Source organism: Polypterus senegalus, chromosome 13 (assembly GCF_016835505.1).
Source record: "Polypterus senegalus isolate Bchr_013 chromosome 13, ASM1683550v1, whole genome shotgun sequence".
Lineage (NCBI taxonomy): Eukaryota > Metazoa > Chordata > Cladistia > Polypteriformes > Polypteridae > Polypterus > Polypterus senegalus.
This window is the reverse complement of record NC_053166.1, coordinates 154,218,530-154,244,897: the sequence shown is the minus strand read 5'-3', so window position 1 is coordinate 154,244,897 and position 26,368 is coordinate 154,218,530. Positions and strand designations below refer to the sequence as shown.

The window sequence follows — 26,368 nt, the reverse complement described above, 5'->3', positions numbered from 1 at the left end:
CCCAGTACATCCTTTTAGTTTAAGTGACATTAATGTGCAAAGGAAGTGTCAGGTTAATGAGCTGCTCAAAAAGCGGCTCTCGCTGTTGTCCGAGATCCACAATGCATCACAGATGACACCTTTGCAAAAAAGGTGCTATAAGAAGCAGGTGTAGGGAAGAGGTGATGGGAAAACTCTTGCTGGTTCTGCTGAGCAAAGCTGTTTTGTTGCAGCGAGTGCTTAAATATTCACAGCGTTATGGAGGTGGTGTTAGGAAGGAACTGGAATTTGAATTCATTTTTGCTTTTCTAGAACGCCAGGTGTCCTAGGCAAGTGAAAGAAGTTCTGCGAGTTTGCCCTACTTTAAGTCATTTAATTATTTATCGTGTTTTATTTATTTGTTTATTTATTTATATCTAATATTTCACAATCTTTGAAGTCTGAAACAGCCTAAATGCCTTTGCTGGGCTCCACCATACATCAAAAACCCGGGCCTAAAGATGCCATGCCTGGAAATAGCTGAGTGTGTGTCTCCCTTCACAGGCAGTAAATCTTCACCCTTTGCGGCTTCACTGCACCGTACCACCCAGGGTGGAGGTCCGGCTGTGGATGCCTCCCATAATGAGGCAGTGCCTGCCACCATACAGATGCTTTCTCCTTCTTTCTCTTTCTCTCCCTCTCGGCCCGCTCTGAAAATGTGACACGCGCACCATTACGGTAGATGATTAATTAGCACGCTGGCTCCCACAGGCCAGGCCGCCTTTGTAATGAGGCTTACGCGGGTTACTTGATATCCGCCTGACAGATAACCTTGTTTAAAGAGAGAAAAGGTGAAATAAATACGCAACATTGCTGTTTTTGGGGAAAAAAAAGAAAAAGAGAAACCCAGAAGTCGATTGGAGTTGTGTGCTTTGGAGGGATGGCCTCCGGGCACAAATCCTTTGCTGGTTTCTCTTGTGTGCTCCTGTCTGTTGGCAGTAAGAAGCTTGAGAATGAAGCTGGTATCTAAATTGTGTGCTGATTTGGGGCGGCTAAATGAATAGTGTTGCCAACTGACCGCCAGCTCACTCATTAGTTACACTATGTGGCCAAATGTATGTGGACACCAGTCCAGATTACTGAGCTCCGGTGTTTCATTGTTAAAATGCAATCTTCTTTGGTAAAGATTGGAAGGAGACTGAGTCGTACTGAAGAGCTCCGTGACTTTAAACACGGCTCTGTCATAAGATGCCACCTTTACAAATAGTCAGTACGCCCGATTTCTGCTCTGCCAGATCTGCCCCGGTCAACTATACGTGCTGTTATTGTGAAGTGGAAGTGGTAGGCCACGCAAACTCACAGAGCGCTGAAGTGTGTGTGTACAAATGGCCTACCCTCTGTGGCATCACTCACAACACAGTTCTGACCTGCCTCTGGAAGCAACATCATCACAAGAGCTGTGTGTCGGGGTTCCCAAGGCCGGGCACCTGCACACAAGCCTGAGAGCTCTATGCGCATTGCCAAGCGTTGGCTGGAGTTGTGCAACGCCTGCTGCCATTGAAATCTGGAGCAGTGGCAACTTGTTTCCTGGATTGATGAATCACACTTTAGATAGATAGATAGGAAAGGCACTATATAACAGACAGACAGATAGATACTTTATTAATCCCAAGGGGAAATTCACATAATCCAGCAGCAGTATACTGATACAAAGAAACAATATTAAATTAAAGAGTAATAAAAATGAAAAAAAAATTTAAATAAAATTAATGTTCACATTTACTCCCCCGGGTGGAATTGAAGAGTCGCATAGTGTGGGGGAGGAACGATCTCCTCAGTCTGTCAGTGGAGCAGGACGGTGACAAAAGTCTGTCACTGAAGCTACTCCTCTGTCTGGAGATGACACTTTACTATCTGATCAACCAATCCGAGTTTGGTGGATGCCAAGAGAGCACTACTTTCTGGGTGGTCCTGTGGTCTGGGACCCCTGCAGATTTTATTTTTTTTTTTTCCTCCAGCCATCTGGAGTTTTTATTTATTTATTTATTTTTTTTTCTGTCCACCCTGGCCATCAGACCTTACTCCTTTTCTATGTTAACTAATGTTGTCTTATTTTAATTTCTTATTTTGTCTTTTATTTTTCTTTTCTTCATTATGTAAAGCACTTTGAGCTACTTTTTGTATGAAAATGTGCTATAGAAATAAACGCTGTTGTTGTAGTGCCTACTGTTAAGTTTGGTGGAGCGGAGATAATGACAGAGTTTTGGGCAAGATTCAGGGCCATCTTAACGCTTGGGCACACTGGGTAGTTGCCCGGAGGCCCAACAAGCATTGGGGCCCCATGCTAATCTACCGTGTTTCCCCGAAAATAAGACCGGGTCTTATATCAATTTTTCGTCCTAAACATGCGCTAGGGCTTATTTTCAGGGGATGTCTTGTTTGTCCGTGAACAAAAATCTACATTTCTCTCAATTATAAAAAAAAAAAAATCTTGGAAGGAGACGATACGTGATTTTGTCAGAGACACTTTAACGACCCGCAAGACAAGGCAGTGAGACTAAAGGACTGCTGCTGCACAGGCTTTTAAATGATCGACACGCAGTAAGACGGCGGTTGATCCGACCACGTCTCCTTAGCGTGCGTTCATCCCCACCTTCACGACGACGCAAAGTTACTGGTGTGCCGCGGGGAGGGGTGGGCGAGTGAAGCGAGCCAGGGACACAACCCCCTAGTACAGGGGTCCTCAATCCCAGTCCTGGAGAGCCGCAGTGGCTGCAGGTTTTTGTTCTGACCTGGTTGCTTAATTAGAAAGCAATTCTTGCCAATAAAGCACTAACAAGCTATGAAATTAAATGAACTCTGCTATGTCAGGTCATTCTCAGATCCTAGATTTTCTTTCCCTTTCTATCATGCAAATGATTTGAAGGCTAAAATGGACGAGTAATTCTCAGTCCTTCACTTTTTTCTCTTCATTTTTCTTCCAAGTATTTCATTAAACCCAATAGTGCAGATAAATACACACAGATGTAAATGGAGAAATGCTGCTCTCTCTTGTCATTTGCATGTTATTGATAATAAGGAGCAATTCAAATAGCTGTTTAAGACAAAATTAAGCAATAAGGGCTCAAAATCACTAAAGTGAAGCAGAAGTGTTACTTTAGCAATAAGTGCTTTTTATTAAGCAACTGGGTTGGAGCAAAAACCTGCAGCCACTGCGGCTCTCCAGGACCGGGATTGAGGACCCCTGCCCTAGTATTATGAAACAGAAATCTACAATTATTCAAATACAGTCATCTTCTGCAACATCATCATAACTCTCCAAACCCTGAATTCATGCGACTCCATTTCCTTTAGAACAGTTGGCCCCAATGTCTCGTGTCTAGCAATAGAGCTTTCCTTAAATGAGCACCTCTTGTCCATGTAGCCTGCTCGTAGTGCGTTTGGATATCCAGCTTCTTCTCTTTGCAGATTTTTACAACTCTTGTGCTCGACAGAATAGCTCTTTCTTTTTGCACTCATCTTGTCGGGGGGTCAAAATACCGGTATTATTTCCTGTTCATCTGCGCACATACGGTAGCAGTAGGTGTTTATCGCTCATCAAAAAGTCGCCTGCGCGGTATCGTAACTAGGGCTTATTTTCGGAGTAGGGCTTATATAATGAGCATCCTGAAAAATCATTCTATTTTCGGGGAAACACGGTATATATGTTGTGACTTACTGAGTGGTTATGTAGGTAGTGACCGCAGTGCACTGCTTTGCCCAGGCGCCTATAATAATGTTAAGACGGCCCTGTCAGGGTCCCTTCTCTCCATGTAAGGGTACTGTTGATGCTACAGCACACAAACACATTTTAGAAAACCTTGTGGGTTTCCAGATTCGTAGCAACAGTTTGAGGAAGGTCCTTTTTTATTATTATTATTATTATTATTACCACGCTTATTTTAACATCACCTGTTTGTTGTCTGGTACAAATCTTGTAATCGATATGTAACCCACTTCCTATTGTCCAAATGACTTGAAATTTTGCACACTTAACTCACTTCTGATGACAATGCATGAATTAATAATCCGTTTCATTAATTGATCAATTAATCCGTGCTAATTAAGAAATGAAATTTTCATATGAAGAATAGTTAAAAGATTTCGCCAATAGATGGCGCTAGTAATGGCTAGTAATATTAAAGGAAGTGTTCAAATATTGATTACAAAATTCTACTAAACCAAACCCAAGAGTAAAAAGTTGAAAATAATATTTATATACAAACAATACTTTTTAAAAACCACGCCTAGATTAACTTGAAAATTGTACTAAAAAGTAAAAAATAATAAGTCTGTCATATACATCACTCACAAAATAAAAGCATGGGCTCTTTTCATCAATCAACATTCAACAAACACTTCTTAAAATCTTAGCAAATGTGCCCACCTTTTATTTTACGAGTGATGTACGAGAGACTTATTTTTTACTTTTTAGTTTATATAAGTTTATATAACTTTTAAAAAGTATTTTTTATATATATATATATATATATATGTATATATTTTTCTTTTCCAACATGACCTTTTGCTTCAGTGTACAAAGCCAGATCCATAAAAAAAAACATGGAGGGACTTGAGTAGCCCACACCGGGCCCATGACCACAACCCGATTGGGCACCATCTTCTGGTCCAGAATCCACACATTGACCTCACAAATTGACCTCCATGGGCTGAATGGGCACAAATTCCCAGAGACACATTCAGAAACTCTTGTTGAAAGAAGAGGAGAGGCTATTCTAATGTGGACCACTCCATATTAGTGCCCATGCTATTAGAATGGGATGTCCAGCAAGCTCATTTTGTCGTGATGGTCAGGTGTCCACAAACGTTTTGGCCATAAAGTGTATCGGAACTGTGACCCCCCAATTTTTATTTTCTTTGGTAACGTCGTTCCCTTGAGCTTTCGCTTTCCTCTGCTCCGTTGTCAACTGGCCAAACTGTATCTCAATTAGACATTAATAGACTTTGGATCGTCATGCAATTTTGTGTTAAACATTGTAATAACGACTGTTTTATTGTGTGCTTCCTATATGTACTGTATATAAGTGTTTTGTGGTTTAATAATTTACTATGCATTATTGTCAAATGTGTGTAAGGGCAATATTTTGCTTTGAACTGATTTTGCTGCCTGCTTTGCTCTGTCTGTTAGTCGTAAAGGATGGAGTGTCCAGGTTGGCCTGCTTTTTTTGTTTTTTTGTTGCATATCTTTATTTGCGCTGCCTGACTCATTCCCATCCCTCTAGTCATGTTGCATTTATTTATTTATTTATTTATTTATTTTTCTGTCATTTTCCGCTATTCTGTTTTGTTTTGGCTCAGCCTGTCCTGGAAGGCGTGGAGGTGAGAATCGCAGCCCAGCTCCGAGGCTCTTTGGAGTTTTCTCTGTTGTGGTGATGGTAGCCGTGTTGCTGTGTGTCCCTTCTGTTGCTTCTCCTCCTTTCTCCTTGTGCTGGTGGTGGTGCTGCTGTTTTTGTGAGTTATGGTGTGTCGTGATGTGATGTGATGTGATGTGATGGGATGGGGTTGGGGTGGGGGTATCGCCACAACGCCAGTTTTTCCATCGATGTGAAGATCAGTCTGCTCTTCAGCTAACAGCAAACCGTTCCTGCCATACAATGGACTCTCCAAGACTTTTGGGGGTGCTTTCAATTTAGAGCTCCTGTTTGTATTCTTAGACGTGAGTAAAGTGACCCTGAACTCTAGATGCTTCACTTTAACATGCCAGGGTCACAGGTCCTCATACTGAGAGAACATATTTTTGAATATTTCCTGGATTCAGATGGTGGCTCTGCTCTTATAAAACTCATCGGCACTGGCCTTTTAGCAGATACGGATTATCCGGTAAAAGTAATTGTACTTTTGCTATTTTAGTCTGCCTGTCTGTCATCTCAGTGGCCCAAAGGTTAGAGCAGCAGGAACAAACCCTCTGTCTACATTTCTCACCGTATTTGTTGGCTAAGTCACAAGAGTCAACAGCAAACTTGATAGACGACTACTTCAAACGGTTACGATTCCCTTCCTGCTCACAAGACTCAAATGGAGGAAGGCCTGTACTGTCATGTTATGTAGGTCTGTGCCAAACGCCCAGGCCTGACCAATCCACAGCAGCCAAATTCTGAACTCGGGTTACAAGCTCTTGGCCAGCACAGGTGGGGTAAAGGCTTTATAGGTCAAAAATGAAAGACACAAAGGGGGAGAGGGGAAAATCAACCGGAATGTTGAAGGAAATCATAGAAATAAAAAAAACAAAAGATCTAAATCTGTTAAATAGTTCTCTCGTTCGCTGACTAAGCGGATTTAAGGTTACGCCCCAAGGCAGACGGGTGAGTAAGGAGGGCCTTGCAGCCCGATGAGTCTCTCTTGGATTCGCACTAATAAATCGGTACCGCAAGCGAACTGTGATACTTAGCGCCATGAGAAAGTCGCAAAATCAACTGAATGTTCAAGACAATTCTAGATCAAAAACCCGATTTAATTCCGTTAGGTAGTTCTCTTGTGAAATGCAGACAGACATACAAACGGGTTTAAAAAAAAACTATAAGAAATTTTGTGCTTGGACTTCAAAATTTTTAATACCATTTCTTAGTGAGCACCTATGGGCCAAGGGTAACCTACATTCCAAATTTCAAGTCGGGATATTTCGTGATGAGTGAGTCAGTGGTATAGATATATATATATATATATATATATATATATATATATATATATATATATATATATATATTAGAGATATATAATAGAGAGAGATAGATAGATAGATATAAATATAGGTAGATATAAATATAGATAGATAGATATTGTGACGGGCGCTGGGACGCCCCTTCAACACTAGATCCGGGGGAGCAGCCATGGGGTGCACTCTATGTCCCCCGGAACGCTTGGTGGCAGCCATTCTGGGTTACATTGGGGCCACAGCTGTGGGACTTCAGGACTAAGACCTGTTGGGCTCCATGGCCACCACCCGGAGGAACTGCATGGCTTAACGAGCCTCTGTGGGCTGGAATGAAGCCACACCCGGAAGTGCAGCCTAATTAGGCCAGTTACCACCTGGAGCACTTTGGGAGGGCTACAAAAAGAGCCTGCAGCCAATACTCGGGAGCCATTGAGCCCAACAGGTCTGAGTCCTGAAGTCCCACAGCTGTCAATGTAAATCAGGAGGGCTGTCACCAAACGTACCGGGGCTCCCCCGGATCTAGTGTTGAAGGACTCAGCCGCCCGTTGCTATAGATATATATATATATAGATATAGATATAGATATAGATATAGATAGATAGAGATATAGATATAGATAGATAGATATATATCTATCTAGATATAGATATCGATAGATATAGATATATATCTATCTAGATATAGATATCGATAGATATCTATCTATATAGATATCTATATCTATGTAGAGAGAGAGAGAGATTTATTATTAATTATTCTTTATTAAATTATTGTGGGCTTACTATTAAATTATAGGGAGTATCAATTATGAAATTCTTTTAACCACATTTTAAGGACTATTAAATATTATTCATTTTATTAGATATCATTTGTTAATTAGATTAAGGAATATTTATTAGTTTTTTAAATATTTATGAAATTTCTAAATTATAGGGTTCTAGAATAATGGTGGGGGGTTGAATCAAACAAAATATTTTTAAGAATTTAAATTGGGAACTAAGCGTGTCAGAGCGTGCCTTTATGGCCATATCCCCAACCCTAATCCTACCCTAATCCTGATTACAATTTGTTACTTATACTACTGGCTGGAATTGCCTCCAGCAGACCCCTGTGACCCTGTGTTAGGATAGAGCGGGTTGGGTAATGACTGACTGACTAATTTGAACATCGACCCTAAAACGGAAATTAAAAAAAAAAAAAAATCAACTCTGGCTGTTACACAACATAACATAGTGGACAAGTCATAAAATGCGGGCTAATCGAGCACATACTGATAGCAAGCTTAGCTACATTTAGCTGACTGTGAAAACAGAGAAAAAGTGAAATACATCATCCGTGTCAGATGGCATGGATGCCATGGGTCTCACCATATCATCTTGCATTAGGTTTTTCAAGAGGCTGCCAACATTTTAAAAGGCCAGTGACATCACATAGTTTGTGCATGCCTCTGATTGAATGCCAGTATAAAGGACCCAATAAGTGATGGGGGGGGCATATAAACTGCTGTAGTTATAGCACTTCAGAAAAATCACATTGGGTACCCCTTTCATAAGTAATCACATACATTGGTGAGGCTTCTTAATAAACTTCCAAGATGTGCTGTGCATGCTTCAGGTCATCCGAGATACTGACTCTAAGGAGTTTCTAGCTGCTGACCCCTCTCCATAGCATCCCCTCCAATTTAGAATGAAGTGTCAGCCTCCTCCTGCTTCCTGAATCAATTACCGGCTCCTTGCTTTGCTGACATTAAAGCAGAGATTGTTGTCCTGGCACCACTGAGTCAGACGGCAGAGCTTTCCTGGGTAAGCTGCCTAATCACTTTTGATGGTAAGACCCGATGATGATGGTGGTGGTAGCATCCTCAGCAAATTTAACAATGGGGTTGGAACTGTGCCTAGCCACAGCACACTTGACAGATGGGAAGAAGCTGTGCCATCAGTTGAGCTCCTTGGTTAGCACAGGGCCGGGCGTATCCCTTCGTGGAGGGCCTTTCAGACAGCTGAGTAAACTAAAACTTGATTATCCAAGCAAATTGGTCACCTTTCTACATAGAAGACTCCCTTTAGAGTGTGTTTTGCCTCTCTAGATTGAGCGAGTCCCCTGCTGTTTCAAAGGTGAGCTTTAGAGGTGGTGCTGGAGATGCACAATAAGATGTTAGTGTTCTATAAGTCAAAGCAGTGAAATGGCTCACCTTTTCATTTTGTTGTCATAATACTAGTTGCATGGAATTTTATTTGTTCGGTCTCATAAAAGTATAAACGTCCCTCCGTACAAATGTGCCACGTTTTAGAAATAAGTGACCTGTGCAGAGTCATCATAGCCCTGTCATTTCCAGAACGGTTAAAACGTGCAGTGAAGGTTTGGAGAAAGTCATAATCCCTCCAACCACCTTAAGCAGCAAGAAGAAAAGGAGAAGCTCCATCCATTCATCTATCCATCCCATGCACCTTCCAAACCTGCTTTATCCTCAGTAGGGTGGTGGAGAAGCTGCAGCCTCATCCTAGCATGCATAGGGCTCAAGTCAGGAGCAATCCCTAGACAGGGAGCCAGTCCTTCCCTGGGTGTGTACTCACACACACTCACACACATACACAATCGAGTTAAGGTGAACAGCCTGGTTAAGACAGAAGCCTGGTCTCTTAAATATCCGTGTTGACAGGTGCAGTAATCTTCTGGAGTTCTATTCTGTCAAAATGTCAAACGTCATTAAACCGCGCAACAAAAAGAATTAGCGTATATATACTTGCGTATAAGTTGGGTCTTGAAACCCGAAAAATCGATCATAAATTCCGACGACTTATACGCCTGTTCAAAAATGCGACACTTATGTTTGTTTTTTTTTTCATCTTCTTGCCTCCTCCAATCTCGCATCAGTTTCTCAAGACACATCGAATTTTGTTGCAGCAGCGCAGTTACCAATTTCTTTCGCTACTTTAACGATGTTTAATGTAAAAGCAACTTCATATTTTCTTCTTATCGAACGCTCCATCGTAGATAAGGGATGCTCTTACGATAAAGGTGTATGAGGGTGTGAGATACAAAAAACACAAATCAGTGCAAACGTCGCTTCGGAATAGTTCGGGTATCACCGTATGGTCACGTAGGCACAAAAGGCCGTGTGCTCCGTGGTTACTCTCTCAGGTGGGCGTTGGCATATCATAATCTCTTGGACCAATAGCGTGAGTTTTCCACATTCGACTTATACGACCGACATTATAAAATACCAGAAATTATACGGTAAAATCAAGTCCCAACTTATCCCCGGGAGAAATTATGCGCGAGTATATACCGTAAACATCTTCGCTGGCCACCATGACTCCAACAATAAGCTTGACATCAGTGGTCATTTTCTTGTGTTTTATGAATAGGTTTAGTCAAACTGATGCTTTATTTATAGGTTTCCGTTACCCGATTGCATGCAACAAACTCTTTTCTGCTTGGTTGTGTGATGGAGCCCTGCCAAGGATCGGCATGCCAGTACGTGTTTTTGCCTTACGCCCGTTGAAATAATAATAGTAATGCATGTGACTGCAATGTGCTGGACATGTATGGCGACCAGAGGGAGTGCAAAGGAGAGTATCAGAGATGGAACTGTGAAGGGAAAGAAGAAATGGAAGACTAAAAACAAGATGGAAGGGTGTGGTAGAGAAGGATACACAGGAGACTGGGTTTTGAAGATGGAGATGGCAGGAAATAGAGTGCAGTGGACGAGAGAGAGAGAAACCTCTCTGCTCTTGACACCTCAGGTAAGGGAAACGCTAGTCCTGAGTATGACATTAATCTGTATGTTGGCCCTCCAACTGGCAGGGCAAAACCTGGGGGTTGGCGGCAGAATTGGCACTCTAGCCACCATAAAAATAAAAAAAAAACCTCCCACTGTTTCATCCCATCTGAACTAGTGTGGTGCTGAGGTGTCACCCGTTGCATGGCTGGTCCTAATCTGGGATCCTGAGTTGGTTTGTCATGTGGTGGGTGTGGAATTGTGCTGGATCAGCGCCTGCTCCTAACCTACTCCTCTAGATGGCAGCCGAATACTGGCTATTCGGGTGTAACACTCTAAAGCAGATCATTACACGTCACCCCAAGTATGACTCGGGATTAATCGTAATTTTGTTGGAAGTCAGAGTCTGAGCTGCACATGGGGTTAAGGCTAAGGAGGTCAAAAATTTACAGCAGCAAGTGCAGCAGCCACAATTGCCATCAAATCGTAGTGGTTTATGTGGTGGGCTGGCACCCTGCCTGTGGTTTGTTTCCTGTCTTGCGCCCTGTGTTGGCTGGAATTGGCTCCAGCAGACCCCCTATGACCCTGTAGTTTGGATATAGCGGGTTGGATAATGGATGGGTGGTAGTGGTTCAGTGTGTGCCTTCCAGTTCTACCTCTGAAATCTCTTAACGCAACCTCCATCTTCATATCCTTTGTCTCATCGTCCTGGGCAGTGTCGTGCTTTTAGAGTGTTCACCAATCATTAGTGGTTTAGGGAGGATGTCTTCGTAACCAAAGTACTCTTCAAAATGTAAAACAACGTCGTGATGGCTTTTAGGTTGACACACAATAAGATGCTGCTATTCTAGTGTGGATCTCCTACTTGAAAAGTCCTGCCCGGCTGTCCCTGTATAAATAAGGCATTGATGCTGAGCAGGCGATGGTGTAAAGGGGCAAGAGCAGCATTGCAGTTACAACCCGGCATGTCCTCACAAGGCCTGGTAGGAAATGCAGATATCATTATGCTCCACTTGTATGCAGGGTGTCTGCCAGGTGGGTATAGGAGGGCCCAGTGCCACCAACAATAAAGGAATAGTCCACTCAAAAATGATTTATTTTTTTAATTTAGTTCTGTGATATTGGTAATGATGGCCAAGGGAAACATCTAAGCTGGGGAATGGTGATGATAAAACTCAATTCTGGGTTAAAAAAATAGCTTTTTTGTCAGTCTTGTTTTGTGATAAAACTGAAGGTTATTGCATGTAACAGATGGAGAAAAACTGAATATTTCATACAAAGGCGTCCACTACCGTCTTTAGAGCGGGAGATAAACTGGACCTCACCAGGATAGAAAAAGAAGGAGAAGGCCCACATCAACGGATTTCACTCCCTCTACCCAAACAAAATCCCACTACGGTGCATTGTTCTACAATGGTGCAGTCCTGTAGCCCACGTTCATTTGACGTTCGCTTCAACTAGAGCCAGGGGTGTCCAGCTCTGGTCCTGGTGGGCCGCAGTCGCTGCAGGTTTTCATTCTAACCCTCTTCCTAATCAGCGAGCAGTTTTCACTTTGTGAATGCAAGGTGGCACTGTTGTCCCTTTAAACCCAACAGACGGACACTCAGGACACCAGGTAAAAGCACCCAGAAGATATTTTAATTGTTTTCTTCTTTGACAGTGCCCTTCATGCACCACAGCCACAATGTACAGGCAAGTAAATCACAGCTGCCCTTTATATATGGGTCAGATGGAGATCTTGAGTTTCTCGTTAGCCCGGGAGTACTTCTGGACTCCTGTCCTCGTAACTTGATAGTACTTCCAGGCTATGTAGGAAATGAGCGTCCCCTGGCAGCACCCACACTACCCAGATGTCGAACTCCAAATTCTTTGATGCCTTACAGGTAGCCGGAGCACCATTATGCTGTAGGGAAGCTGCCATCTAGCGCTTTGTCCAAATGTAGCTGCCTTCCCCCCATATTCCTTCCATCCTCGGGGCGTCCCGGCTGGGGTGAGCTGCTGGCCGTCCCTTACAACTGCTAATTAATTCCTTTTCTATTCATTTTAATAGCCCTGTATTTAAGGATTCATTCCTTTCTTCATTAAATGGCAGCCAAACAGAAATGCGACATGAAACGAGCCGACAGATGACCAGCTAAACTGGAACGTCAAATTCCAGTTCACTTCAACCAGTTTCTTAATGAGAAGCCGATTCTTGCTTGGCCGTTAATGGCGTCATTGAATATCAGGAATGTTGCTGCTTTCGTTCTGCCACAGCAGACTGTTGATTTTGTGTTTTGTCTAAGACCACCGTCAAGATGTTTTGGTGACCTGAGCAGACCAACATGACCGAGACCTTCACCTTTCTTTATTTTCAGGTTAGCTGGTCATGTGGCGGCTCGCTTTGGGTCTCATTATTGTTTGGCTGCTCATTCAGGAAAAAGAAACAACTAGGGGGTCTGAGTCACGTCAATTAAAACGAAGGGCAAATAAGTTAATCGGCAGCAAAAACCGCTCACAAATTAAGAAGATGGTTAGAATGAAAACCTGCAGCCGCTGCAGCCCACCAGGACCGGAATTGGAGACACCCCTGAACCAGACCAACAGCAGAGTGCCACACAGCTACCCCATAGCTATCGCAGATGTTTACCACGTCATTTTCAGCTCAGCTTTACTTTTTTTGATTTATCCTCGTATCTTGGCTTCATTTTTAAATCAATTCAGAGGTACATGTTTGTGGTTTTCATGGACAGGATATCAAGGTGTCCAGTTGGGGAGCCTAGGGGGTAGCATTGTTGCTTTATACTGCTGCGGATGATGATGATCTCATCTGATCGTGACCTTCGGCATGCACTTGAGCAATTCACTGCCGAATGTGAAGTGGCTGGGATGAGGATCAGCACCTCCAAGTTTGAAGTTGGGGTTCTTTCTTGGAAAGGAGTGGATTGCTCTCTCCAGTTGTTGCCCTTGGAGGAGGTGGCGGTGGCAGCATTCAAGTATTTCACGGAAAGGGATGGGAAAAGGGAGCGTGAGATTGATTAGTGGATTGTGGCAGTGGTTCTGTGGACGCTGTAGTGGTTTATGGGTGTGAAGCCAGAGCGCAGTCTAAAGACGAACCTCTCGGTCTACATATCGATCTGTATCACTGTCCTCGCCTATGGCCACAAACATAATGGTAACGACTAAAACAGGGTGATCGTGAGTACAAGTGGCAGAAATGAGGTTTCTTCACGGGGTTGCTGGGCTCGACACTACATGACAGGGCTAGAAGCTCAGCGATTTACGAGAGCCTCAGAGTCGAGTCGCATCGTTGCTCCTCAAGACCGAGAGGAGCCCATTGAGGTTGTTCGGGCATGTCGGTAGGTTACCTCCTATGTCATGTCCCTCTGGCGGAAGACCCTGCGGCAAAGCCAGGACACGTTTAAGGAATTTCAGATGTCGGCCAGCTTAGGTAAGAGCCGGAATCTGTAGCTGCTACCACAACTGCAACCCTCACCAGAAAAAGCAGTCAAGAAGAATAATGGTATCTTGATTTAAAGAATAATAAAAAATGAAAAATCGGACATGAGCATCAGTAGGCTTTTCACCACCGGAACTGAGTAACCCAAACTCTTCTCTTAATATTTCAGTAATTATTTACCGCTCTGATCTTTCAGGTCATTATACTAGCAATTGACGAGAAGAATTCCTCATTAATTGCAGAATTATGGTATATTCCTCTCAAGTGCCTCTTTCTCCCGCACGATTTGGCCCAAAAACTAATCGGCACATCGCCATCTCATAAGAGGCTTAATTAAGTTTGGAGTTTGGTGTTTTTCCGTCCAGCCATTTTAGCTCTTGGCTATCCACAAGAAACTGTGACACACACGCCCATTATCGAGATATTACATCGGTATCGGGGGACCCTAAAACGTCGCGATCCATTGAAAACCGGATATCGAAATTTTTGACAAATCTAAAGCTTCCGTTCCTCCCCCGATAGATGACAGGTTATGGTGGAGGAACGTGCGAAGCGATTAAACGTTTCAATTCATATCAGAGTTACGAAAATTTCTGGGTGCTTCCAGTCTTTCTAACGCTAGTATATTTAACAATATTTCGCAAAAATGACGTTGCGAGGATGCGGTTAGATACCGGACATGTGGATCGTGCAACACGTTTTGATAACATTTGCTGCTGTTCAGCATTGGCCTCCCTGCTGCAGCGCATTTCGTCAGAAATGTTATGTCCGTTCTCCGTGAATTATGAGACTAGACGTTTTTCTCAGCTGTACCTGCAAACAATACAGGTTAGATAAAAGAATAATAAAAGTATCATTGTTGGGTGGGGTGTTCCTTTAAGATCACAAGCACTGAGCTCTTTGTTGTTTGTATCCAGTCAACTAACTCCATGCTGTTCCTACTGTACGTAGGATCCCCCCCCCCTTACTATTTAATTATATACACCACCGGTCAAAAGTTTTACAACACCTCCATTTTTATAGAGATGCACACAATTTAATGTCTTAATGTTTCATGAAATAAAGGCATAGAACAAATAAAAAATGGGAAATAAAAAAAAATTAGGAATCGTTAAATGTACAAATTTATTTGGATTCATTAAAGTAGCCCCCATTTGGTGATACAACAGCCAACCCTTTTGATTCAGACTACCGGTCACTCTGTGCAAGTCACCAACTCTGCTGCCTCCAGCAAAAGAACCTCTGGCCATCACACTTCCTCCTCCATGTGTGACAGTTGGGGGTCACAAACTGAGGAACCCTCACCTTCACCAACTGCACCCTGTGTGATGAACCGAGGATTTCCAATTTGGATTCATTGGTCCATAAGACATTTTTTGAACTCTGCAGTAGTCCACAGCAGGTATTTGGATGGCCCTTTTGTGTTCTTTATGGCTTTCTTCCTGTCAAACCCGCGGCACAAAGTCTCCTCTTCACAGTCCAGACTGACACTCGCTGTTAAGCTGTTCTGCTGTGAGGCGCCTGTGATCACGCCAGTTGGTGACCCTCAAAAACACGTCTTCTGATTGGGTTGTGTGACTTTGGCTCTACCGGATCTCTTCCTATCAGAGTTTCTTCCAGTTGTGTAGGACACCACTGGACTTACTGACACTTTGATTTTTTTATTTTATAATGCAATGTCCTTAAATGAAAGGCCTTCACTTCAGTGCTCTGTCCCATTTCATTTGTTCCTCACCGTTTTCTCGCCATTATCCAAGCAGGACTTCAGAGGGTCTTAGTGACACAGTCTGTTCCAGCTCTGCTTTATGACACACAGAGGAGTTTTTAAGTAATCCACAGAAGTTGGGACACCAGTGCAAATTGTTTGCTTCAACTTGCAAGGCTTCATTTACTTGAATTTTTGCAGAACGTCTGTAGGGTGTAACCTATTAGTTGTTCCCTGAAGAAGGTCCATTTGTAATATTCTGATGTTTCCTTTTTTTCAGTTTTTGCTAACCTAAACTTTAAAGTTAAACTTCTGTCAGTTTACTGCTTACCTTTTCGCCATTTAGGTTTTTCATTGCATTCCACCTGATTAAATTTGAGGTGTTTTAAAACTTTTTTGGCTAATGGTGTGTACATATATATGTATATATTTGTGTGTGTATCTGTGTCTGTGTCATACTGGGGTGGCTAGGGTGATGGTGATGGTGGTGCTGCTGCTGCTACTACTGTGAAATTTTAATTGCTGTTTGCACTATCTCACAAAGTCCATGTGTTGTTCTTGACAGGAAATGAGAATTTGCTCTGCAATTATTAATCTGTTCCATTTGATACCGGCGGCCCCCCAGACCCTAGTGAAGCCCCTCCTGGAGGTGGTGATGAAGACTGAGCGAGCCATGCTAATTGAGGTAACGCCAAGTCACTGAAGCGCAACACTGCTCATTTAACATTTCGGAAGCGAGATTAATTGCCTCCGTTGTTTTGCTCCTGATACCAGCAGCCTGCTTTTCTCCCAAAGAGAATTCTCGCCGTTCGCGTAAAGCATGGCTTATGTGTCACATGGTTCTGCTGGCCGGACTGGCCCGAGTCCTTGGCGCGTGTGTGCTCTGTGTGGCCTTAGCTGTCCCTGGATTGACTTGCTAAGAGGAGCCTGCTGCCATGTGGGGTGGACCTCCGATCACAGGCACTCATGTAATCTTCACCTGTGCTCTCGCTGTTTGCAGGCCGGCAGTCCCTTCAGGGAGCCTCTGATAAAGTTTCTGACTCGCCACCCTTCCCAGACTGTGGAGCTCTTCATGATGGAAGCAACCCTGAATGACCCTCAGTGGAGCCGGATGTTCATGGTAAGGACTTTAGACAGGTCTTAGGAATTTAGGATTCTGTAAATGTTTTGGGCTTAATGGCAGCAAGGCATTCATTCTTTGGGTTGGGGGGTCATGTTCAGTTTGGACACCCTTGGCCAAATGACATGTTTTGTTGACATTTGAAGTAAAAAAAAATAAATAAATAAATAAATAAAATACAACTTGGACAGGGAAACAACTAAAATATGGCATTTTTTAGAAATGCTAATCCACAGTTAAGCTTTATTTGATAATGTAAAACAGGCCTGTATGTGTTTGTTGGGGCGAGTTGCAGATCAGTCGGATCAAGTCGCTCAGGATGTCGCACTACACAACTGGCCCCAACTCGCTAAGATTATGTAAATTAAGTCTGTGGCTGAAAACGAAAAAGTTGGGAGTGGTCTCCCCTCGACTTTCTCGTATACTCAGTTGTGGGGATGGATATTTGAGGAGTAAACTGCAAGACAATGATTATATTTTAATATTATGTACATTACAGAACCATCAACAGCAAATCAAATCAAATTAATAATATATTGGACAATTATTATAAAAGTAAGGTTGAATAAACTGGACTCTGCAGTTGCATGAATAAAAGGTAAAGTACCAGTTCCAAAAGTTAATAGAAATCTACGTTTTGTACCTAATACTTGCATGCAAAGCTTAGTTGACCAAAGTGAGAGCGTACTCAAGTTATTGTGTTTATACACACACATAATTACAAAAACGGTATTTTTGGACTCGGGGAGGTCTGAAACATCGAGATTCATCAACATCTCTAAATCAAACTTTTGGACGATTACAATAATTTCCCTGCGAGAAAGTAAATCGGACTTAGGGAGGTCTAAAATGTCGAAATTCATTAAAATCTCGAAATCAAACTTTTGGATGATTATAATACTTTCCCTTCAAGAATGTAAATCAGACTTGGGGAACTCTAAAATGTTGAGATTTATTAAATTCTCAAAATTGAATTTTTGAATGATTACATTACAATACTTTCCCTACGAGAAAGTAAATCGGACTTAGGGAGGTCTAAAATGTCGAGATTCATCAAAATCTTGAAATTGAATTTTTGAACGATTGCAATGCTTTCCCTAAGAGAAATTAAATCAGACTTATGGAGGTCTAAAACATTAAGATTCATCAAATTGCCAAAATCGAATTTTTGTACAATTATTATACTTGCCCTACGAGAAAGTAAATTGGGCTCGGGGAGGTCTAAAACATCAAGATTCGTCGAATTTTTGCATGATTTCAATAGTTTCCCTATACTTCAAATACGAGAAAGTAAACAAAAAATTCAAAAAGTAGTGTGTTGGAGTCTTTAGCAGGTGAATGTGGAAATATATTGAAGTAAAAGCTAAGTAACAGGGTTGCGCTGGAACAGCACCAATAAGCCATAAACTTTAAAGCGGTATGTAACAGCACTTTGAGATGTTTGGTACCAGAAAATAAATATCAGCTTTCCTCTCAACCTCTCCTCTTTCCCCAATCTCCCTTGACACTCAGTATGGCCGTTGTGCAACAACGACTTCACGAAATGGTGCTACATGCTTCACTGTGCTCTGTACTTCACAGGGGAGCCCCACCTTATTGTTTGGCCATGACTGTGACTTCAAGGACCACCTCTTGCTTCGACGCGATCGGGTCTTCTAGGCTATCAAGAGGGAAGTAGTGTGGAGGGAGGCTGGAGTAAGACGGAGCAGGTTTTGGAGTTGCCCGTTATTGACTTGACACCTTTACTGAGGTCTGAGGGCTGCTATCGATACCACAGTTAAAATTTTAGCACCGATGTTTGTGTCCCACACGCCTCAGTTAGAATAGGTTTCATAGGGACTTTGTTTTTGGTGTGTGTACAGAGTTATGTCAGGTGTGTACATGCATGTGCTAATGAACATGCAACACGTCACCACTCTCTGGCACCCGAGTTCAACTACGTATAAAGTGACGTATTCACACCCTGTCTTGTTATATGGTTGCGAGACAAGTTACGCTGTCCTCTTTCTCTATGGAGTACGAAGGAGGTTTGTTTTCATATGACTGTTTGGGGTCTTAAGAGCTCCAGTACTGGATGCAGCCTCTTGACGGGGGTCTTTTAATGCTTTTTGTACAAAAAGGTTAATAGAAACTTGCGTGATATTTTGCCTTTAATTCCTCACCTTCAGACACTGAAGAGGGGCCAACCTTCTTGCGGTTGACCGTGGGTTTAGTTGAAAGGACAAGTGCTGCCTTTGGGGTTTTTTTTTTTTCTTCTTCTCCCAACACACAGGAAAAATAAATACTTCAGATTTTCAAAGGCTTCCTTCTATTTCTACAGAGTTTTTTGAAGCATAAGGACGCCAAACCCCTGCGTGACGTCTTGGCCTCCAATCCTAATCGGTTTGTGACCCTGCTGCTCCCACCTGGCCCTCAAGCCACAGTTCGTCCAGGATCTCCCTCCACAAGTTCCAATGCCATGAGGCTGGACCTTCAATTTCAAGCCATCAAGGTAAAAGGATTTATGACAATGTCACTTGTCTTAACTGCTTTAACCATTTAATCACGAGCCTTGGATTGCTTCTTCTGGCTGATAAGTTTCTCCATTCCTTTTAAACTTAAGGCTTTCTGTACTTCAGTGCGGGTGTCACTAGTCACTCCTCTTAAAATTCTCTGTGACGATAACAACTGGGCTGATTGTGTCCCTCTGTCATCTCTGCTTTTTGGTCACAGATCATCAGCATTATTGTGAAGCATGACCCCGGCTGGCTGGCAGGGCAGCACTCTTTAGTGAGCCAACTGCGCCGCGTGTGGGTGAGCGAAGCATTCCAGGAGCGTCACCGCAAGGAAAACATGTCTGCCACCAACTGGAAGGAGCCCAAACTGCTTGCCTACTGCCTGCTAAGTTACTGCAAGTATGGCCTGCCTGTGACGTCTGTCTGCTTGTGTTTGCCCATCATGACACTGTGGTAGCATATTAGGACTCCGGCCATCATATATATCCACCATAATAAAGGAACAAGTGTCTGTGTGGTGGTCCAGATGCTATGTGTCTGGCAGTCCAACAGATGGCGTATCTCAAACATTAACACTGCTTTTACGAATTCCTTTACCAAATGGAATATAACAGATAAATACTTTATTAATCCCAAGGGGAAATTCAAATAATCCAGCAGCAGTATACTGATGCAATGCATATGCCTCTGTTTTTTTTTGTATTTGTCATTCTAGCAGATGGCACATCACAAGCATTTTTAGCAATGCATTTGGCACTTTAGTTCTACAAATGTTTGTGATGCGTCATCTGTTGGAATAGCAATTGCAGCATATTTTATTACAACATGCATTACAAAATACATTCCAGTAGATGTATACCTCAGCGTTCGCGTTTGTAGTGCACCTTTAATTTATTTATATTTCAAACTGTCTCAGACAGTTAGTATGCACATTGTGATGGGACAAAACCGTGGAGGACTCCTCAGAAAATGTTGGGTGTCCAACTGGGCCACCCCATTTAATGTTAAAGTCCAATCAAAAGAACTAAAATAGGTGCTTGTTGGCACAAGAAGAGAAAACAAGCATATACTGTATACGTCTGGCATTCCAACAGATGGCGCATCTCACACGTTAACACCGCTTTTACGAATCCCTTTGCCAAATGGCATTTAACAGAGACATATGCACTGTACTTGTCGTTTCAGCAGATGGCACATCACAAACATTTGTTGCAATGCATTTGGCATTTTAGTTCTACAGATGTTTGTGATGCGTCATCTGTTGGAATTAGCAGATGCAACGTATTTTATTATAACATGCATTACAAAATATGTTCTAGTAGATGTAGACCTCAGCATTAGTGTTTGTAGTGCACCTTTAATTATTTGGATTTCAAACTGTCTCAGATAGCTAGTATGCACATTGTAAAGGGACAAAAACGCACAGGAGTCCTCAGAAAAGGTTGGGTGTCCAACTGGGCCACCCCATTTAATGTTAAAGTCCAATCAAAAGAACTAAAATAGGTGCTTGTTGGCACAAGAAGAGAAAACCGGCATGTGCTGTATATCTCTGGCATTCCAACAGATGGCACATCTCAAACATTAACAGTGCTTTTAAAAATCACTTTACCAAATGGCATTTAACAGAGGCATGTGCATTGTATTTGTCATTCTAGCAGATGGCACATCACAAGCATTTGTAGCAATGCATTTTAGTTCTACAAATGTTTGTGATGCGTCACCTGTTGGAATAGCAAATGCAGTGTATTTTATTACAACTTCCATTACAAACACATTCCAGTTGATGTAGACCTCAGAATTTGTTATCATTTGTAGTGCACCTTTAATTACTTAGATTTCAAGCGGTCTCAGATAGATAGTATACACATTGTGAAGAGACAAATGAGCGTAGGAGTCCTCAGAAAATGAGTTAAAGTCAGATGGACGAGAAGTGTAGTTGGCAAGAAAAGCTGCAAATTCCTCTCTTAACATCATTTGCCTCCATAAAAATCTTCTCATGTGTGCAGCACTGTTAACAGCAAAACGCTGCGCTGCACACTCAATAAATCTGTAAGAGAGCAGAGCGTTACTCTGTCCTACACAAGATCAGTACCATCATTTTAAAGGCCTGCTGTGACTCCGTGTTCGGATCTTGTTTTGCCTTTACATTTAGTCGCATGGTGATGATGAAGGTGCGTCCGGGCCCAGAACGTTAAGCGCGGTGTGAGTGCAGGCCAGTGAAGAACAACAGCATTTATTTCTAAAGAGTATGTTTTCATACAAGTGATGGAGCTCAAAGTGCTTTACAAGGCGAAGAAAGAAAAATGTAAAAATAGGTTTAGGCAATGCTAAAGAATAAAGTAAGGCCCAATGGCCAGGGAGGACAGCAAAAACTAAAAACAAACTCTAGAGAGTTGGAGGGAAAAAAAAAAAAAGTCTGCAGGGGTTCCGATGCCATGAGACCACCCAGCCCCCCAGTGGGTATTCTACCTAACATAAATGATATCAATCAGTCCTCATGGCTTTCAGTCTTCACATGGAAGAATTTGATGATGAGGAAGGTCATGTGGACATCTGGCCTTCAATCCATCACTGCGTGGTGCCCTGATCAGGTGGTGGGGGGCGCAGATCAGCACCACAGAAAACCAGAAAAAGAACAGCTGAGGAAATAGGGCGTAGTATGGATTGTGGAGCCATGATACAAAAGATACTTAGATAGATAGATAGATAGATAGATACTTTATTAATCCCAAGGGGAAATTCACATAATCCAGCAGCAGTATACTGATAAAAAGAAACAATATTAAATTAAATAGTAATAAAAATGCATGTAAAAGCAGACAATAACTTTGAGTAATGTTAGCATTTACTCCCCCGGTGGAACTGAAGAGTCGCATAGTGTGGGGTCTCCTCAGTCTGTCAGTGGAGCAGGACGGTGACAAAAGTCTGTCACTGAAGCTACTCCTCTGCCTGGAGATGATCCTGTTCAGTGGATGCAGTGGATTCTTCATGATTGACAGGAGTTTGCTTAATGCCCGTCGCTCTGCCACAGATGTTAAACTGTCCAACTTTAATCCTACAATGGAGCCTGCCTTCTTAACAAGTTTGTCCAGGCGTGAGGCGTCTTTCATCTTTATGCTGCCTCCCAGCACACCACCGCGTAGAAGAGGGCACTCGCCACAACCGTCTGGTAGAACATCTGCAGCATCTTACTGCAGATGTTGAAGGATGCCAACCTTCTCAGAAAGTATAGTCTGCTCTGACCTTTCTTACATAGAGCATCAGTATTGGCAGTCCAGTCCAATTTATCATCCAGCTGCACTCCCAGATATTTAAAGGTCTGCACCCTCTGCACAGTCACCTCTGATGATCACAGGGTCCATGAGGGGCCTGGGCCTCCTAAAATCCACCACCAGCTCCTTGGTCTTGCTGGTGTTAAGGTGTAAGTGGTTTGAGTCGCACCATTTAACAAAGTCTTTGATTAACTTTCTGTACTTCTCCTCCTGCCCACTCCTGATGCAGCCCTTCAATGCATATACAGAATATCAGGGTTATACTACGTAGAATGAAGCTCTGAGAAAGCCATGTTACAGCAATGGGGTTGTTAGCAGTTTTTTTTTTGTGTTTTTTTTTTTTAAAGTGCTCCACTTTATTAGCCTGGCGAATTTCTTTCGGTAAGCTATTCCACATTTTAGGTGCATGTGTGTGAGTAAACCCTCAAGTCACTTACAGTTTGCCCAGCGTTACTGGAACTTTCGATGGCCCTGAGTTCTGTGGTCACATGAGACAAAAACTGATCAACAAACACCAGAAGTGGAATTGCTTAAGCATTCAGAAGAGTTACACCATTCCCACTATGAAGTCTGGTTACTGGGGCTGTTTTTCTGCCATAGGCCCTGGTCAGTTTCTTAGGATAACGTGGTACCATGGGGTCTATGAAGTATGGGCAGATATTAATCCAAACCCTGCCAGGAAGCTTAAATTAGGCTGTGGTTGGATCTTCCAGCAGGACAATAATCCAAAGCACACCTCCTGATTAATGCAGAACTGGCTCAGTGACCATAAAGTTAAGACTTTGCCAGGGTCATCCCAGTCCCCTGACCTAAACCTCTGTGAGACCTGTGGGATGAGCTGACGAGCAGAGTCCAGAAGTGTGGACCTCGAAATCTGAAAGATCTGGAGAGATTCTGTAGGTCTTGTGTTCTCCTACCTCATTAGAGGAGAAGACGAGGAGGGCTGCACAAAGCATTAAATGATTTTGCTTAAATGTTTCATTTGAGCGGAAAAAATGTTTCATGAAATTTTTCTTCATCCATCCATTCATTATCCAAAACGCTATATCCGTACTACAGGGTCACGGGGGGGTCTGCTGGAACCAATCCCAGCTAACACAGGGCGCAAGATAGGAAACAAACCACTGGCAGGGCGCCAGCCCACCGCAGGGCGCACACACACACACACACACCAAGCACACACTAGGGACAATTTAGAATCGCCAATGCACCTAACCTGCATGTCCTTGGACTGTGGGAGGAAACTGGAGCACCTGGAGGAAACCCACACAGACATGGGGAGAACATCCAAACTCCACGCAGGGAGGACCTGGGAAGCAAACTAACTGCGCCATCGTGCCACCCACCTAAACCCCTGTGAGACCAGTGGGATGAGCTGAAGAGCAGAGTCCAGAAGTGTGGACCTCGAAATCTGAAAGATCTGGAGACGCCTTGTGTTCTCCTACCTCATTAGAGGAGAAGACGAGGAGGGCTGCACAAAAGCAGTAAATGTTTTTGCTTAAATGTTTCATTTGAGGGGAAAATTGTTCTTTTTCCTTTCAATTATTTCACTTTTATGAAAGGTTGGATATTTTTTTAGAGATTGTGTCGATGAGCCGGATTAGATCCTGTCAGCCCATACGCGTTTTGCTCAGCCCGTTTACTTCTTCTGCGGTCTGGCTGTGTTGAGTTTGCCTTTTGTTGTGCTTTCCACGCTTTGACACGGAGGCAGTAAAAGCCTTTGTTTACCGAACTCTCTTCTCTTGCTCTTCTTGTGCTTATTCCCAGACGTAACTACTCGGAGATCGAACTGCTCTTTCAGTTGCTCCGCGCCTTCACGGGCCGCTTTCTATGCAACATGACCTTCCTGAAGGACTACATGGAGGAGGAGATCCCCAAGAACTACAGCATCACCCACAAGAGGGCACTCTTCTTCCGTTTTGTGGAATTCAACGACCCCAACTTCGGCGATGAGTTGAAAGCCAAGGTTAGTAGACTGAGAAGGTTTCTTAATTACAGCTGACAGCCCGAAGGGTCATCTTGCTGTCATCCTTTGAATTGTCACTTTTGTGCATAGAAAGCCTTAATCTTTGAGAACATTGTTTCGAGTGCTGGGGGAGAGGCTCCTGGATTGAATTCTAAAAGCGAGTTAAATGACCCTGAGAGGAGAAGTTTTGCGATCACTTGAAAGGCCTACTTTTGAACTGATGGTGTCCCAAACTGCAAAGCTTTAGATCTTCAGCTGTGTCTTAATTGAAACACCGTGGGGTCTCTGGTTGCACATCCTTCTCGCCATGCATTGTCCTTAAACTTTCTCTGACTCCCATCTGCTCAGGTCTTGCAGCACATCCTGAACCCAGCTTTCCTGTACAGCTTTGAGAAGGCAGAGGGTGAGCAGTTGCTGGGCCCCCCAAATCCCGAGGGTGACAATCCAGAGAGCATCACCAGTGTGTTTATCACTAAGGTATGCAGCATCACTGTATGTCGTCTTTTTGTCCTAGTGGGGACCCTTGTTAGCCGCCTGCTTAACGCCTTCCTCTTCTTAACAGGTTCTTGACCCAGAGAAGCAGGCTGACCTGCTGGATTCCCTAAGGATTTACCTGCTTCAGTTTGCCACTCTATTGGTCGAGCACGCTCCCCACCACATCCATGACAACAACAAGAGCCGAAACAGCAAGCTACGCCGTCTCATGACCTTTGCCTGGCCGTGTCTGCTGCCCAAGGCCTGCGTGGACCCAGCCTGCAAGTACAGTGGTCACCTTCTGCTGGCACACATCATTGCCAAATTTGCCATCCACAAAAAGATTGTCTTACAGGTAAATTTTCACACTTCGGGACTGATGGGTCCGTCGTGACCAATCATCCCAAACCCTCTGTCAACTCTCCTCTTGTGTTGCAGGTATTCCACAGCCTGCTCAAAGCCCACAACATGGAGGCACGTGCCATTGTCAGGCAGGCTATGGCCATCCTCACTCCGGCGGTGCCAGCACGCATGGAAGACGGTCACCAAATGCTCACTCACTGGACTCGTAAGATCATTGTGGAAGAAGGGCACACCGTGCCTCAGCTGGTCCACATCCTGCATCTCATCGTGCAGCACTTCAGGGTGAGGATCTCTGGGAGACGTTTCACCGAGGCCCAGTGAATCATGAAGGGAACACTTTTTGTGGCCCTCTTGGTTTGCTACTTTGATGTTTCTGTGCGCTTCCGGCTTTTTGGAAATTGCAGGGGGAGAAGTGCTGCGTAGATTAAATAGGCTGAAATCTAAGAAATCACCAGAACCACATGACCTTTTATCCTCAAGTGCTGCAGGAAGTTAGTGAATTCATACAGAATATAAACCTTTGTTGCATTTTTTTTTAAATCTCTTCACAACGGAGAAATTTCTAAAGACTGGAGGCTAGCAAATGTTAATCCATTTCATAAAAAGTATGACCGGGCTGATCCAAGTTAACTATATGCCAGTAAGCCTAAAATGTGTCTCGGGTAAATCTAAATGGAAGCAGTTATTAAGGAAAAGATTGAGCAGCACAGGTCTATGACAGTCAACATGGGCTCAGACGAGGAAGGTTGTGTTTCATTAAAATATATATACACATATATGAAATCCAACGTCTGTCTGTCTGTCCGCTTTTCACGCGAGAACCACTTAACGGATTTAGATTGAGTTTTTTTCTATAATGGCTTGAACATTCCGGTTGCTTTTGCAACTTTTCTCATCGCACTAAGTTTCATAGTTCGGTTGTGTCAGCGATTTATAAGCACAAAGAGAGAGGCTGTGAGCCAAGGGGGAGACGAGACCTCAGGAGTAGGGGACAGTAGGGAAATAGCAGAATTTGCACATTATTTTAAGTGGTGTGAAAAACTATTTGCCCCCTTCCTGATTTCTTATTCTTTTGCATGTTTGTCACACAAAATGTTTCTGATCATCAAACACATTTAACCATTAGTCAAATATAACACAAGT

At 43.1% G+C, this 26,368-nt stretch overlaps 1 protein-coding gene across 1 annotated transcript in view; it reads left to right on the top strand.

The window, feature by feature from the left end:
* The window catches only part of LOC120543357 (transformation/transcription domain-associated protein), a 186,490-nt gene that overhangs the window by 101,536 nt on the left and 58,586 nt on the right, over positions 1 to 26,368 (top strand). Inside the window, exons 32-40 of the mRNA XM_039776392.1 lie at positions 5,317 to 5,337; positions 16,101 to 16,220; positions 16,536 to 16,655; positions 18,976 to 19,146; positions 19,368 to 19,549; positions 24,190 to 24,388; positions 24,737 to 24,865; positions 24,951 to 25,217; positions 25,301 to 25,507. Coding sequence (XP_039632326.1) covers positions 5,317 to 5,337; positions 16,101 to 16,220; positions 16,536 to 16,655; positions 18,976 to 19,146; positions 19,368 to 19,549; positions 24,190 to 24,388; positions 24,737 to 24,865; positions 24,951 to 25,217; positions 25,301 to 25,507 — 1,416 coding nt within the window. The remainder of the gene's footprint in view (positions 1 to 5,316; positions 5,338 to 16,100; positions 16,221 to 16,535; positions 16,656 to 18,975; positions 19,147 to 19,367; positions 19,550 to 24,189; positions 24,389 to 24,736; positions 24,866 to 24,950; positions 25,218 to 25,300; positions 25,508 to 26,368) is intronic.